A 14,494-nucleotide genomic window follows, 5' to 3' on the forward strand; every position below is an offset into this window, starting at 1 on the left:
AACAATGGGGATCGACTTTTGAAACCAAAAATGTGGAGTCGCCACCAACCTTTTGTTTAGGTGTGGTTGGATCACCTAATAAAACATTTTAAAACAATTCTGGTCCACAAAAAAATTAAAAATAGATTCGGGAGCCGGTTACGTATGAGGAAGGGTTAGCACCCTCATTAAGCCCAAAAATTGGTACCAAATTGATTTGATGCTGTCCCTATATCAAAAGGTTTTTCTTTAAAGAGAAGATTTTCAAAGTATGATTCTTTTTAAAATGCATGAATAGTTCAAATTAGTGGTCAAAAATCTCTTGTTTCAAAGATATGCAGTATCATACCTAGTACGATTGGATACGATCCTTTATACCTTTAAATACAATTGATTTTTGACTTTTGAAAATTCGTACACTAAAATTATTAAAAGGTTATCCAAATATTTAGTTCACCGAAAAATCATACCCAGTACGATTGAGCATAATTTTCCGAATTCCCCAAATATTAGATATTACCTTATTTCAAAATTTTTAAATGATAAAGAAAATTAGAAATTTGCTCAAAACGCGTTTATCCATTAAAATGTAATGCTTAATGAATTGTATCAAAACGTTTGCATGGGTAAGAATTTATGAACATGAAATATAAGTCACAACAAGTCACAATTAACAAATCCACAATTATGTACAGTTATTCTAAGTAAAATGTGACAAATTCTTAATTATGGATGATGAACAATCAATAAAAATGATATACAACAATAATTCACTTGACATAATATAAAATTATCCATAAAATATGTACAAAATGCAATGGAATTAGAACTTAGTATATTATAGGACTTTTTTTTTAAATTGGCGAATTAATTAACACATATTATAAGTTGACAAACTTGTATAAAAAAACTAGAGATTTATTTAAAATAATATTATAGAATAAAACATTTGAATCGAATAATGTGCAAAATACTTTAAATGCAATTTTATTTAGAGTTTTACAATGTGCATGATAACTTAAATAATATATAGAATATAAAAGACAAATACAACACATGATAAGATATAATGTACATAGCAAATTTGTAAAACATGCATAAATAAATTTGGAAATAATTATTGGTAAAAGATGTCATGAAATTAATAATGTATATAAAAATAAGTAATTATACATGTAACAAATCTTAAAAAAAAATCTAATCATTCACACAAAAAGGTAAAAAAAACTATATTTACAAAATACATAAATTTAATGGTGTATATTCATAAAGCTATATTTATAAAGGGAAATTTTAAAACAAATAATATATAACATAATTTTACATGTAATAAATTAATTTGGATTGATGAAACATATAAATAGTACATGTATAAGGATAATAAAATATGACAATATATACAATAAATAAATTATATGATTTAAAATATGGTTCTTAAAAGAAATATATTATACACATAAATAAATTTAAAAGAGGAAAATATATATACATAAAAAATATTAATATGAAATCGATAACGTGGGCTATAATAAAAAAATAATTTAATATGAGTTATTTACATATGAATAAATTTTAGAAACAATTGTATGCTAAGATAACATGGAATTAAAATGTGAATTATAAGATTAAATTAATTTTATCATAAATTATATTTGCAATAGATTTAAAAAAATAATTACGTATACAAGTAGATTTAAAAAAAATAAAAATTATATGTATAAAATAACATAGGATTAATAATATATAAGGTGAAAACTTATATAAATAAATATATATACAAGAATAATAATATAAAACAATGTTCGATTTCAATAAAATACTTAAAAGAAATAAATTATATTTAGAGTTAAAAGAATATATATCAACATATAAAATATATATATGTATATATATACACGTAAAATTCACCAACAATATAATAACAATGTATAAAATTATTTTTAGATCAATATCAATTAAAGTTTTAAAGCAAAGGTATATTAACATAACCAAACAATTTCAAGAAGCAATTATACAAATGAAAGAAATAACAAGTTAAAGTAATATTTAAAACTATGTTAAGATAATTTTAAAAAACAAATAATAAAATCTTAAATAAAAATGAATAAAAGCATAAATAAGTAAATAAAAACTTGATTGAAATAAAAATAAGATTAAGAGGACGATCTATAAACAAATAAAATTAATAAAACCAAAGATTAAACTAAGATGAAACATGCACCAATGGTCAAGGATCTAAAATAACAAATATCCCAAGCTTTAAAGCATGGCATTTAAACAAGGACCAAATTGCAGCAGTGCGTAAATCACAGGGAAAATGTAAAAACAAACAAACAGAATCAAGGCTGAAAAACAAATCAATGTAGGATAAGAGGGACTCGGCGCGCAATTTAACCATTCGAAGCTAAAGGGCGCGGATCCGGGTTGCAAAATTGGTTGACGCGCGGATCTCACCCCCCCAACATTTTGCAGTCAAAATTAAAAGAAGAAAAAAAAGAATGGCAATCTGCCATTTTCACAAACAGCAAGTCAAATGTTAGGGATTCAATTCGGGGACATCGCCGAACCACCATCAAGCTTGATGGCCGACCATGCGCAGAAGAGATGCAATCAGAGGCCAGAGGTAAGTACCCCCCTTTCTTTACTCGATTCATGCAAAATATAAGAGAAAAGAAAAGGAAAAAAAATATTTCAAAAGAAAAAAACAAGATCTCCAAAATTAAAAGAAAGTAACTGCAAAACTTGAATCACCTCTTTTGGTTTTTTCTACTGCTTTTTCAATATGCGGGTCCCTTTCTAGGAAAAGAAGAAGATAATCCCCCCTTTTACAGTATTTTCCTTTGGCTTTTATAGCCAAATCTAATGAAATAACAAAGAAATCCAAAATTATTTTCTTTTTCCAGCTATACAATTTACTGGATTCAGTTATTCTTATTTTCTTCTTTCTCGCAGGTTCTAATGTTGTATGGAGCAGTGAAGAAGATGCTGAGGCTGTAGTGCAAGAGGCTTCCAGAGACTCCAAATGTGCTGGGCCAATCGGGCTTATTTTATTTGGGTTGGAAATTGGGCTTTATTTAAAGGACTTAGACTATTAATAAATTTGGGCCTTTATTCGTGAACAGGCTTAGGACAATTAATTTTTTTTTTACTTTATTTTTTATTTTGGTTTTATGTATGGGCCGGGTGAATTGGGCCTATTACAGTCCTCTTGTCCTTCCTCTATGTCACGTAGGCTTCGCCTAATTTCTCTTCGGTTTCTACGAGCTGTGTGTTCTATCTCACTATCAAAAAGTAATGGTCCTAGCGGGTTTCTTCTAGTCATAAACTATAAAAACCTGTTAGAAGAAAATAAAAGAAAATTTAGTAAAATTAACAAAAATAAAATAAAATTTAAATTGCAATAAAATAAATGGCTAAAGGAATAAAAATTAAACGTTCCTAATATTTTAGTTCCCCGGCAATGGCGCCAAAAACTTGATTGAACAAATTGTGATAAGTTTTGAATTTATAATTGACCGTACTTAAAAACTAACTATTATCACGATGAAGACAAGTGCACCTATCGAACAATAGTATAGTTTATAGCAAGACCGGGATATCGAACCCAAAGGAACTAAAAGTACTGGTATTAACTCTCTTTTTATTATCTAGCCTAAAAAATAAAAGGGGTTTGTTTTATCTAAATTAATTAACTAAATTAAGAATGCAGAGGAAGAAAATTGGGGAAATACTTTTGGGAAAAACTGATTGATTTGGAAAATACCCAAGGGAAATTCCACCTAGACTTCACTTGTTAGTTGACTCTGAATCAGACGATTTATTCACTTGACTTGTTCCGTAGGAATCCCTAAGTTATATTATTATCTCTTTCGAGACTAACAACGTCTAACCCTAGGTTGATTAATTGAAATCTCTTTCTAATTAAAACCCCTAGTGTTGTATTAACTCAATTTATGGATTCCCTTATTAGGTTTCATCCTAATCTGGCAAAATTATGTCGCCCTATGTCTAGGGGTGCAATCAACTCCGCTTAATTATGCTAGATCTACTCTTAGACAGGGACTTTTGCTCCTCTGAATAAGCACATCAATACTTGAATCAATATCCTGGAATATTAAAGTAAGAATTAAGAACTCATAATTTCCAAGTCAAATATTTATCATATAATTCAGAAAATAATAACAAGATTCGTCTTAGGTTTCATTCCCCTTAGGTATTTAAAAGATTTAGTTCATAAGTGTAAAAGAAAACACCTCAAAAGAATAATGATAACAAAACATAAAGAAAACCCAAAAACTCCTGAAGGGAAATTAAAGGGAAATCTTCAGTCTTGAAGGATAATTCGACTTCTGAGATGGATCAACCAGCTTTCTTTGAGTAATTCCTTGCCTCCTACTCCATGTGTCGCTTTCAGGTGCCTCCTTGGGTGTTTATATAGGCTTTAGAATGCTTCAAAAACCTCAAGAATGGCCTTTTTCGAATAGGACAAGACTTGGGCTCGACAGGGGCACGCCCGTGTGGAAGTGCTTCAACCTGTGTTCGAGTCTGTTGAATAGACACGGGCATGTGGTCTACTAGTGTAAGGAAGTCCAGGCCATGTTGATTTCCCACGTTGGCCTATTTTCTCTATTTTTGGCCCGTTTTTCATTCTTTTTACTCTCTTATGCTCATCTAAGTATAAAATATGAAATTAAAGGATTAGGAGCATCGAATTCACCAAATCTGAGGAGAAATCATCCATAAATGTGTTAAGCCTGGGATAAAAATATGTATAAATTACGGTTTATCAATGTACATCTTAAGTGTGGGGAGGTTATTTATATAATTATTAGAAAATCCCTAAATTATGTTTTGTGTTTAAGTAATTTTCTCATACTTCTATTAGAATGATTTTTTATCAATTTGAGATTTTTATTGATGTGTTTTGGATTAATTTATAGATAATTGTGTATTGGTTAATTTAAACTGGAAGACATGAGAGAATCAAGCACGATAGGCTATGTTTCAAAAATTAAAATTTTTAGGTTGTTTCTCTAAATTGAAGTATTATCTTGAAGTTTGAGATTTGCAAAGTTGACATCAAAAACCATGATTTTTTGTGAGATTTTAAGCCTTTAGAGCATACTTTTTTCTTACTCATTTTATTATTGGTTATGAGTGTGTCAATTTGATTTGTTATTCTGGAACTTGCATCGGTTATACATGTCGAGACCACACATTTTGATTTGATACACTGAGATGATAAAGGCACTTAGGTTTTAACCCACTTATCCCATAAAAAGCCTACCCACATAACTAACTCTTAGTAAACCCCGTTGAGCCTAACACACAGTTTCTTAAATTACCCATTAATGTTAACTCATAACTCATTTTTTATTCGTTGAGAGTTTTTCCCATTTTATTGACTCCCTTTTTGTCGAGATTTGATTTGGTTAGTTGCCTAACTATGCTCTTTTGTTTGATTTGTTGAATTATTTCTTATTGTTAAAAAAATCGAAAAAAAAGAAATCGAAAAAATATATATTGACATTTTGTTTATTATTTAGTTCTATGAGCTTGAATAGTTAAATTCATATTTTGAAAAGAAGCTCGTTTTCTTATTCTTGAATAGTTCTTGATTTATGCACTTGTTTTTAATTCAGTATTTGTTATATTTCTAGTTTGGTAATTTATCAATTCGATATCGATTTTAACCATCTTTTTCGGCCTTTCTCCACACCTTTAACCTAAGCCCCATTACAACCTCTTAAATACCTTTTGATTTGTGTATCATATCATTTTATAGTGGTGGAGATTTGATTTTCATGCAAGCCTATGGTAATGACTTTTCATATTTGACTATTGAGTGCTTATTCTTGAACCTTAAACACTTTGAGTGATTTGAGTGAATCTTTAGTGAGGACGTCGGTTCTTGTCAATTTTGAATTAAAGGTAATTACTTAGATAAGGATAAACACCTATGTTTTCGTGTTTAAAAATTTTAGCTTGAGTTTGAGACTTTAGTGCTCTTTTAGTTGAATTGCCAATGCATGATTATTTATGGATTATTTATTTATGGATTATTTTGAGACATTATTTATGGGAATTACAAGTTGAGAAATATTATTTTTAATGTGAGTTGAGGATTTTGCTTGAGGACAAGCAAACGCTTAAGTGTGGGGATATTTGACAAGCTATAAAAGTAACATATTCTAATCTCATTCTTCATGCGTTTTTGGATGATTAATTTTGTAAATTAGTGAATTTGATGCTCATAATCCTTTAAATTCATGTTTTTATACTTAGGAGAGCATTTGGGAGCGAAAGGATTGAAAAATAAGTCAAAACCGAACAAATAGAGCTCTTTCCAGGATCCACACGAGCTGGCCACATGCCCGTGTGTCAACCCATATCAATATCGCACCCTGCTTCCCAAATACACAAAAAAACTCAATTTTTAGGCTTTCTGAGCATTCTAAAGTTTATAAACACCAATTAGAAGAAGACCTAAGAAGGCACTCATAGAAGATTGAAGAGAACACTCGAAGAAAGCCATCGGAATCAACTCAGAAGCGGATCTCCTTCAAGATCGAAGATCTCTATTTAATTTTCTTTGAAGTTTTATTGAGTTTCTTTATGTCTTGTTGTTATCCTAACTTTGAGATGTTTCTATTCAGGATTATGAACTAAATTCCCTAAATACCTAAGGAAGATGAAACCTATGATGAATCTTATTATTTGATTTCTGATTTACGCGATAAATACTTAATATTGTTCTCAATTATGTATGTTTATTTCTTGTTTTAATATTTCTGAAATATTAATTCAAATTTAATGTGGTTATTTCAGTGGAGCAAAAGTCCCTATTTAAGAGTAGATCTAGCATAATTGAGTGGAGTTGCATGCAATCCTAGAAATAGGACGACATAAATCAACCTAAAATTAGTTGTTCTTACTCTTGACGAAAGATATATTAATATAATGTAGGGATTTCTACGGATCAAGATACAAGTGAATAAATCATTTAATTTAGATTCATAATAATAGGTGAACTCTAGGTAGATTCTTTCCTGGGTATTGTCTATCTCATTGGTTATCTTTGATTATTTTCCTATTTCATTCTCTATTACGTTCTTAGTTAGATTAGTTTATTAACTTTAGTTTAAAAACAATCACTCCAATTTGTCGACTAAATAATAGAAAAAACGGTAATTACTAGTACTATTAATCCTCGTGGATACGACATTTCCTACTCACCATAACTATACTATTGTTTGATAAGTGCGCTTGCTTTAGTCGTAACTATAGTTAATTTAGTGAACATCAATTTTTTTGTTTATCGCAGTACCATACGAAATGTCGCCTCCCATTGCCACTTCGACCATCAGTTGCACACTCCTTTTTAAGCAATATAAATGCAGGTTCACATTTTACATGAAGTTGAAAACATATGAGATAAAGGTTAGAAAAAAACCGTTTTTGTTCGACCATTATTTTAATCATTAATATTATATGTATTTATTAATTTCGTGTAGACGTCTTTCTTATTTATCATGAAAATTATGATCGCTATATGTCAATTTACCTTTTTTTATTTTTAATTTAATATTATAATTTATGTTCTTTATAATTTCAAATTTCAATATTATTTTTAATACAAAAGGAAATATACACGAAGATTATGCTATATAAAAGAGGTATTATTGCAAAAGAAGTACAAGCATTATATCTAGTGTATTTGTAATATAATTACTTTATTTATATCAATTTTGCAGAGATCAAAACAATGAAGATTAAATAGTAAAAAGTATGATTATGTAATATGTCCATTTTCTATGGTTATTTAAACCGAACCGATTAGTATATCAATTTGGAGAAAGTAGTTAAACTATTTAAACTAAAGATTGAATTGAATCACGATTGAATCACAAATAGCTATTTCTCAAGTCCCTAAACCCAAAATTAAAAAATCCAACCCTAGCAGGCCTCAATCCAAAAACTAATAAAAATTAAAAGCCTCAAACCCAAATGAAATAAGAGAACAAAAACAAATTCTAAACTGAACCCAAACTCAGGCACAACAACAGATCCAAAAGCAAATCTTGGATGAGCAACCAAAAAACCTAATCCTTGATGCAAAAATGTGTTGATCATAAAAGCTTTTAGAGTGAATAATATAACAAGCTCTACCTTTCTTTGACTTCAAATTCAAGAAAAGGAAAATAAATGAAGATGAAGAAAGAATAACTCAAAATCCACAAATAAAATAAATCAAGTTGTTAAGGTGGAAGGCTGGAAGCTCGAAGGCAACCTGGAGAGGAGAAGAACGTAGGTTTACCAAGTAAAATAAATGTTCTAATTTCATGCTTTGGGTCTTTTATCTCTTTTCATTAAAAATATTTTTATATTACCTCAAAAACTTGTCTTAGGAATCAAAATATATTCAATAAAGCTTTTAATTTATTTTTAAAAAGTTTCTGGAAAAATCAAACACAGAGAGATTAAAAAGTTAAAAAAAAAAAAAGTTCAAACACAAACAATAAAAGAGCTACAAACATGGCAATGGCATTAATGTTAACAGATTAAACTAAAATAACATGTTCGATGTCAACAGTACATTTCTCTTGAAGCAATTTACCCCTCCAATGGAAAACAAAAACAAAAATCAAACACACATATATATATATTAGATTTTAACAGTCACAGCTTAATAACATATAATAAATAGCCTAGAACCGCATACACGAGGTATGCATGCATACGATAATACGATGCTATAAATATACTTCCATCAAATACATTATATGACAGCTTTGCATGTAAATGCAGCAGCAATATAGAAGCACATACATTTTTTTCTTTAGAGAAGCGTTGGAGAGAGATCCATAGGGAAGGGATTGCCCAAAACATTGTCCATATAATAGTGTGGATGGGCAGCATCCATTACCACAAACTGCATATCTTCAGATGGTTTCCAGTGCCTTTTCCTTTGATTAATGAACCAGTTGTTTATCTGCTTCTGATCCAGACCAGTTGACTCTGCCAAGGCGAGCTTTTGGGACTCCTGTTAGAAATTTCGGTTTGGTCAGAGATGGATCAACGGTTAGCAGATAAATTGCAGATTTACAATGAACCATAGGAAAAATATATATTCCCCCAAGACTGCATTGAATGCAAGCAGTGAGTAATATTTTACCAAGGCATGAATTAAGAAGCAAGTAGACTGTTCCTCACAAATAGTAGTATGTGCCGAAGCATGCATTTCGAGTTTGCAAAGTTCTGCAATTTGTACTTACCGACGGGTAAGGCCATTTGTAATGTCGACTCCACCAATCCAGCAACTGTTGCCTGGCTTCCTTAGGCAACTTCCCTTTCTTCCTCTTCTTCATAAACTCCTGCTTCAGACTGCCTAAATATCCACTGTACTTCCGCAGAAGCTGACCTTTAAGTTCTCGATCTTCTGCAAGGGGATCAATGAAATTGTTGTTCACATCAACATCTTCCTCGGATGATGCATTCCTGTCGACACCCTCTCCACAAGCTGAAAGAGAATGAATTAGTAGGCAATTTCAAAAAGAAAATGTCTCCTAGTACCGAATCAATGTGTGCATCATGTAAAACACATGTCAAGACCTAAGATGCTTTTGAGTAGACTTCTGTCCATCAGATGTCTCTAAACCGAATTTGGCCATGCTTTCTCTAAAGCTAAGGGCACTTGTTCTCGAGAACCAACACAAAAAGAAGGGAGAATCATATAACTGATCTAATTTCTGTTAAGTCAAACTTCATATCTTGAGACGGGGATCCTTATAAGATTTCAGATGATAGCAATCTGAATACACCCTAAAGTCAAGTTTGACTCACCATAATGCAATGCCTCAATTACTACTTCGGAAAACCAAAGACCATGGTCTCATGGAGTTTCATATTAATGCCTCCTACAATGTTATTATCAGACATTTCATGAGATGAAGCAACCCTAACTTCTAATATGCCAAGAGAAAAAAGAAAACAGGAAAGAACACCTACCCCAAACCACTAGTAGATGCAATGTATGATGTATCTAAATGCTAATTAAAGAACTTAACCCAAATGCTTGATTAATTTGTAGAAAACCTAAATGACAGTCTAAAATAATAAAAGCAAATGAACGTGGGTGAACTGAACATACAATCAGGAGCCGGAATTTCATGATGCCAACACGTTGATCATGACAACGGCAGAAATGGTATACCATATACCATGAAGAAAACATTAAATCATTAAAAAATGAAGTTGTGTATTGAAACCTGAAAATTAGGACCAGAAAATGAACTAGAAACTGCTGAAATTAATTTATAGGAACTAAAGGATGATCCATTTCAATTTCTTGGGGATAATAATTTCTATATAAACTTAGGAATTAAAGGCCTGTTAAGTACAATATCTTATAATATATAGAAACCAGTATGATTAACTGCCTCAATGGATTAAAAAGCTTCAAATTTAATGAGTTCCATCACTCAAGGCAAGTGCAGCAAGCCTCCGAATATCAAATTCTTTTGAGAAGCGCCACAAAATGGGAATCAAGTCTTCAGCTGACACCTGTCCCTGGCCCTATCCTTGGGCAACCCCTATACCCGACCCGTTAAAATAAGTATCAGTCCCTTGACACTTTGCAAAACCCTTCCAAATGAACCCCAAATCTAGGGTTTTGATTCCCCAAACTAAAGCCTCTAATCCATCTATAGCCCTAGTTTGATCAAAACCTTAAATTCTTCTAAAAACAAGTATTGTTCAATCTCTTTGACAGCATAGACTGCATAGTTATAATTTCAGTCTTCTAAGTACTATAGTACCTTTCCTCACAACATGATGTAGGCTAGCCCTAGCAAGCAGTGCAGCATATATAGTTTCCATTGTTATTCCATTTTCAGAAGACTTAGCAACCAAACTAGGTAGTAGTGTAGTTCGTTGCCCCAGATATTCCTTCACTCTACAATCTTCAACATACCAAACCTAAGTTAACCCGTTGTTGGCCAAAGGTCTTATTTTTCTAGCATAGTTACATAACGAAACAAGACATCTTCCCATGTTTACTAGCATATGTTGACAAAGCTTTCCTTCTAAGGTTGAACTTCGAAAAGGAGGAAAAAAAAGTGTCCCGTATCTAGCAAACGACATGACTTCACAAGGTGTACCAAAAATTTGGAGAACATAATGCATATATTGTTTTGATAATTAATAAAGCTACATGTCCCAAGATCTATAGACATGCATGTTGGTTTTAAATTTAATATGGTATTAGCACAGTTTACAAAGACAAAGGAAGGAGGGAGGGAGGGAGGGAGGGAGGGAGAGAGAGAGAGGTTATCACCAGGATTTGGAGAGGAGACGGTGAGGGCTTTGAACTGACACTCGACCCTTTGGAGGAAAAGCATGGCTTCCTTGAAGGGTTTAGTGAGTTCTTGCTCGTATTTAGTCAGCATCTCACAATAAGCTTCCATGAACTGATCTAGTGCAGGATCTTCGCCTATGCAGCCGGTCCTAGTAGGACCCATAGTGGCGGCAGATGCGCATGCTTCCTCTAACCTAGCCACCATTTCAGGTGGCGCTCCTACCTGCTTGGTTTTGTTTCCGTTAGAAAGGGAATATATATATATCTTCATAATTATTAGGGAAAAACTTAAAAACTCATGTCTCCATCTTACGTATTTATTACTCAGGAAGACTTAAATGACCTCTCACTTTCAACACAAAAAAAAAAAATATTTTAGATGCAGTCAAACAAAACTAGAGAAACTAGTTTGTGTTAATAGTTGCAAAATGAAGTCCCCTCATAAGCCAAAAATTGTTCAATGGCACAAGCATTAAAGCCTGTTTTCGAAACTAGAGGGATATAGCGATGAGAAAGATTTGGAATGGGGAGCGTTTAATGGGGCAATTGGGTAGCAGGTCCCTAAGTCAAATCAGTATAGCTTTTTTTTTTCTATTTTTGAAGTTTTTCACCTTTTGACAATTAACATAGGCAGCTAAGAGACGGTGGTAGTGAGGATGAGCCATAATCTTAGCCTTGACAGAAGAGCTTCCATCGTTGCTCTCCATGAAATAACATCCGGTATTGTTGTTGTTGCTGGTGGTGGTGTTGTGTTGATCGTCTAGAATCATAGAGGATCCACTGCTGCTATTGTGGTTCTGATCTTGATTGTTGGTGGGAGGTTGGGGAAGAAATAAGGAGCTTGAGCCAGAATTAGGATGATGATGATGTTGTTGATGTTGATGTTGAGGATGAAGATGAGAAGTCATGGGATGATGCATCATCGTCATGGGACACAGTCCATTACTATTGTGTCCAAAAGCCATCATGCAAGAAGTGCTACTGGAACCACCTTCCATTATCTCTCACTATCTTATCTTTCTTTTCGTTTCCACCTCTAGTTTGTTCCCTCAAGGGCTTTGCTATATAATAACACAACCCATTTTCTCTCTCTTCTCTTTCCTACGCAATCTATTTTTTTGCCCTAAAGATTGTTAATATCTCTACAACTCTCCCAAGATTTATGCTACAAACAACAGGCTTTTCATAGGAACTCCTAAATAGTGATAGCAGCAGCAGCAGGAGGTAGTGGAGTTTGAGAAAAATGTGGGATTTTACTCTCTGGGGCTAACCTGGCAAAGCCTGCTCAGATTTCCTTTGGAAAATGGGAGTTTGTTTGTTGATCTTCCTAGTCATTAGCAGAGAGCATTAATTCTCACTTTCTACTACAAAATCCTCTCTGTCTCTCGAGCTTCTTTTGCACTTGTTTGGAAGAAAAGAAAAACAGAAAAAAGGAAGGGGAAGGGGGTTTGGTGTGTTTGCAGAACGCACGCGGGCTATGCAGAAAGAAAATAAGGCATTGAAAGAACTTCAAATCTCATGGCTCTACTATTAAGCAGGTGTGGGGGAAATAGTGGGGGTGTGTTTGAGGCAGTACTGGTGGCTGACTGCCTGTGGCTGGGGATATGCAAAGCTTTACCTTCCCGATGAAAACTCTCCCCTCTTTTCTTGCACCGCTAACTGATGCACTGCCATTTTACTGGCAAACTACAAAGAGAAAAAAACAGATAAGTGAGGGAGATTAGACGTTTATAATTTGTTATCTTATCGTTTACTCCATATATTACAAAAAGGAAACCGATAAATAATAATAATACAACAATAGAGGGATGAAACGATCAAATCGAGGAAGACTATAAGGCAAACTAGTGGGAAAAGGTTTTTATGGGCCACGAAATCATCAATTCATTAAACTCCTCTTCTCCTTCTCCTTCTTCAACTTTCTTTTATTTTATGTAAATGTTGTGTTATGTAGTGTACGTACTCTTTTCAGTTTTACTTTTTTATTTTTTTAACAATTTTATTATAGATTCTATTATTATTTTTAATTTATAAATAAGAAAATAATACGTTTTAATATTTAAACTCATGTTTTTTTTAGTTACACTAATTATACAAATTGAGTTAAGATTCAATCGACTAAATTCAAATATTATAAAAAGTATGAAATGATATTTAATTTAAGGAAATTTATATCTATTATGGTAATGTAATATTCTATAATTGCATTCAACTATCTGGATTTTGAAAAATTATCTTAAGTAGGTACATTCACATTTCCAACTATCTTTTGGTAATATACGTGTTAATTTCAGTATTTCATATTTCTCATGTAATGTAAAATTATTAGGATGCATTTGATTCAAAGATAACATTTTATCCTATAATTTTATATTTCAAAATGATATTACAGTGTTTAAAATGTCAACATTCCAACATCCCGTAATTTTATATTCTTAAAGAATGTCAAAATATCATAATATAAGAATAATATTAATATCACTTATTATTAGGTTAACTCAGATTATAAACGTAATCTTAAATTTTGAACAAATTTACTCTGTTTTATTATTTTAATCAATTTCCTCTTTTTTTTTAAATAAAATTGAAGTCTAATTAAAAAAAACTCTCATTCTCCTAACGGTGAAACAATATGAAGATGCCATATTTTAAAGTTATAATTATTATATTTAATTTAATGATTTTTTTATCAATATCTTAATTATGATTATGATTAAAATTTATAAGTATGATTTACAAATTATGAGCGGTGAAGCAATAACTTTTCATGAATTATTATAATAATTATAATAAAAATAAAAATTACAATAATTTATCACAATTTTATGAAAGTTGAAAGTTAAAAAATCGAATGAATTAAACTTTTCAAAAAGAATAAATTTTATAATAATAATTAATAAAATATGCTTTTAGATGATTTTACATTCTATTAATCAAACACTAAAATATTTCATTCTAGCTAAATGAATCCAATAAAGTAATATAAAATATCCAACATTTCATCTGTAATCTTACATCCCCTTAATTTTATTATCAAAAATCTTATATTTGACTAACTAGATGCACCCTTAAGGTATTATTGATTTTATTACAATTTTTTTTTATAATTTTGGTTTATTATATCTTAATTTTTCATTTAATCAAACATAACCTTAGCGT

General features: G+C 31.4%; 1 protein-coding gene and 1 long non-coding RNA gene across 2 annotated transcripts; one reads left to right on the forward strand and one right to left on the reverse strand.

Annotated features, from left to right (window-relative positions):
- Window positions 1-2,065: 2,065 nt before the first annotated feature.
- LOC107963443 (uncharacterized) lies at window positions 2,066-3,239 on the forward strand. Its single transcript, XR_001701918.2, has 2 exons — window positions 2,066-2,602; window positions 2,932-3,239. It is a non-coding gene; the product is annotated as an uncharacterized lncRNA (long non-coding RNA).
- A 5,287-nt stretch (window positions 3,240-8,526) lies between these two features.
- On the reverse strand, window positions 8,527-13,231 carry LOC107962021 (homeobox protein SBH1). Its single transcript, XM_016898231.2, has 4 exons — window positions 11,947-13,231; window positions 11,315-11,558; window positions 9,255-9,499; window positions 8,527-9,022 (listed from the first exon to the last, which is right to left on the reverse strand). Exons 1-4 carry the CDS (start codon window positions 12,331-12,333, stop codon window positions 8,819-8,821), a joined length of 1,080 nt encoding a protein of 359 aa, XP_016753720.1. The 5' UTR covers window positions 12,334-13,231; the 3' UTR covers window positions 8,527-8,818.
- Between the last annotated feature and the right edge of the window lie 1,263 nt (window positions 13,232-14,494).

Source organism: Gossypium hirsutum, chromosome A06, assembly GCF_007990345.1.
Source record: "Gossypium hirsutum isolate 1008001.06 chromosome A06, Gossypium_hirsutum_v2.1, whole genome shotgun sequence".
NCBI lineage: Eukaryota > Viridiplantae > Streptophyta > Magnoliopsida > Malvales > Malvaceae > Gossypium > Gossypium hirsutum.

Bases quoted from the DNA above. Each gene is read 5' to 3' on its own strand.
- LOC107962021 (XM_016898231.2), bottom strand. From the start codon at position 12,333: ATGGAAGGTGGTTCCAGTAGCACTTCTTGCATGATGGCTTTTGGACAC. The intron at 11,559-11,946 runs GTGAAAAACTTC...AAAACCAAGCAG, and splicing joins CCTATGTTAATTGTCAAAAG to GTAGGAGCGCCACCTGAAAT. The intron at 9,500-11,314 runs GTGATAACCTCT...ATTCTCTTTCAG, and splicing joins CGTCTCCTCTCCAAATCCTG to CTTGTGGAGAGGGTGTCGAC.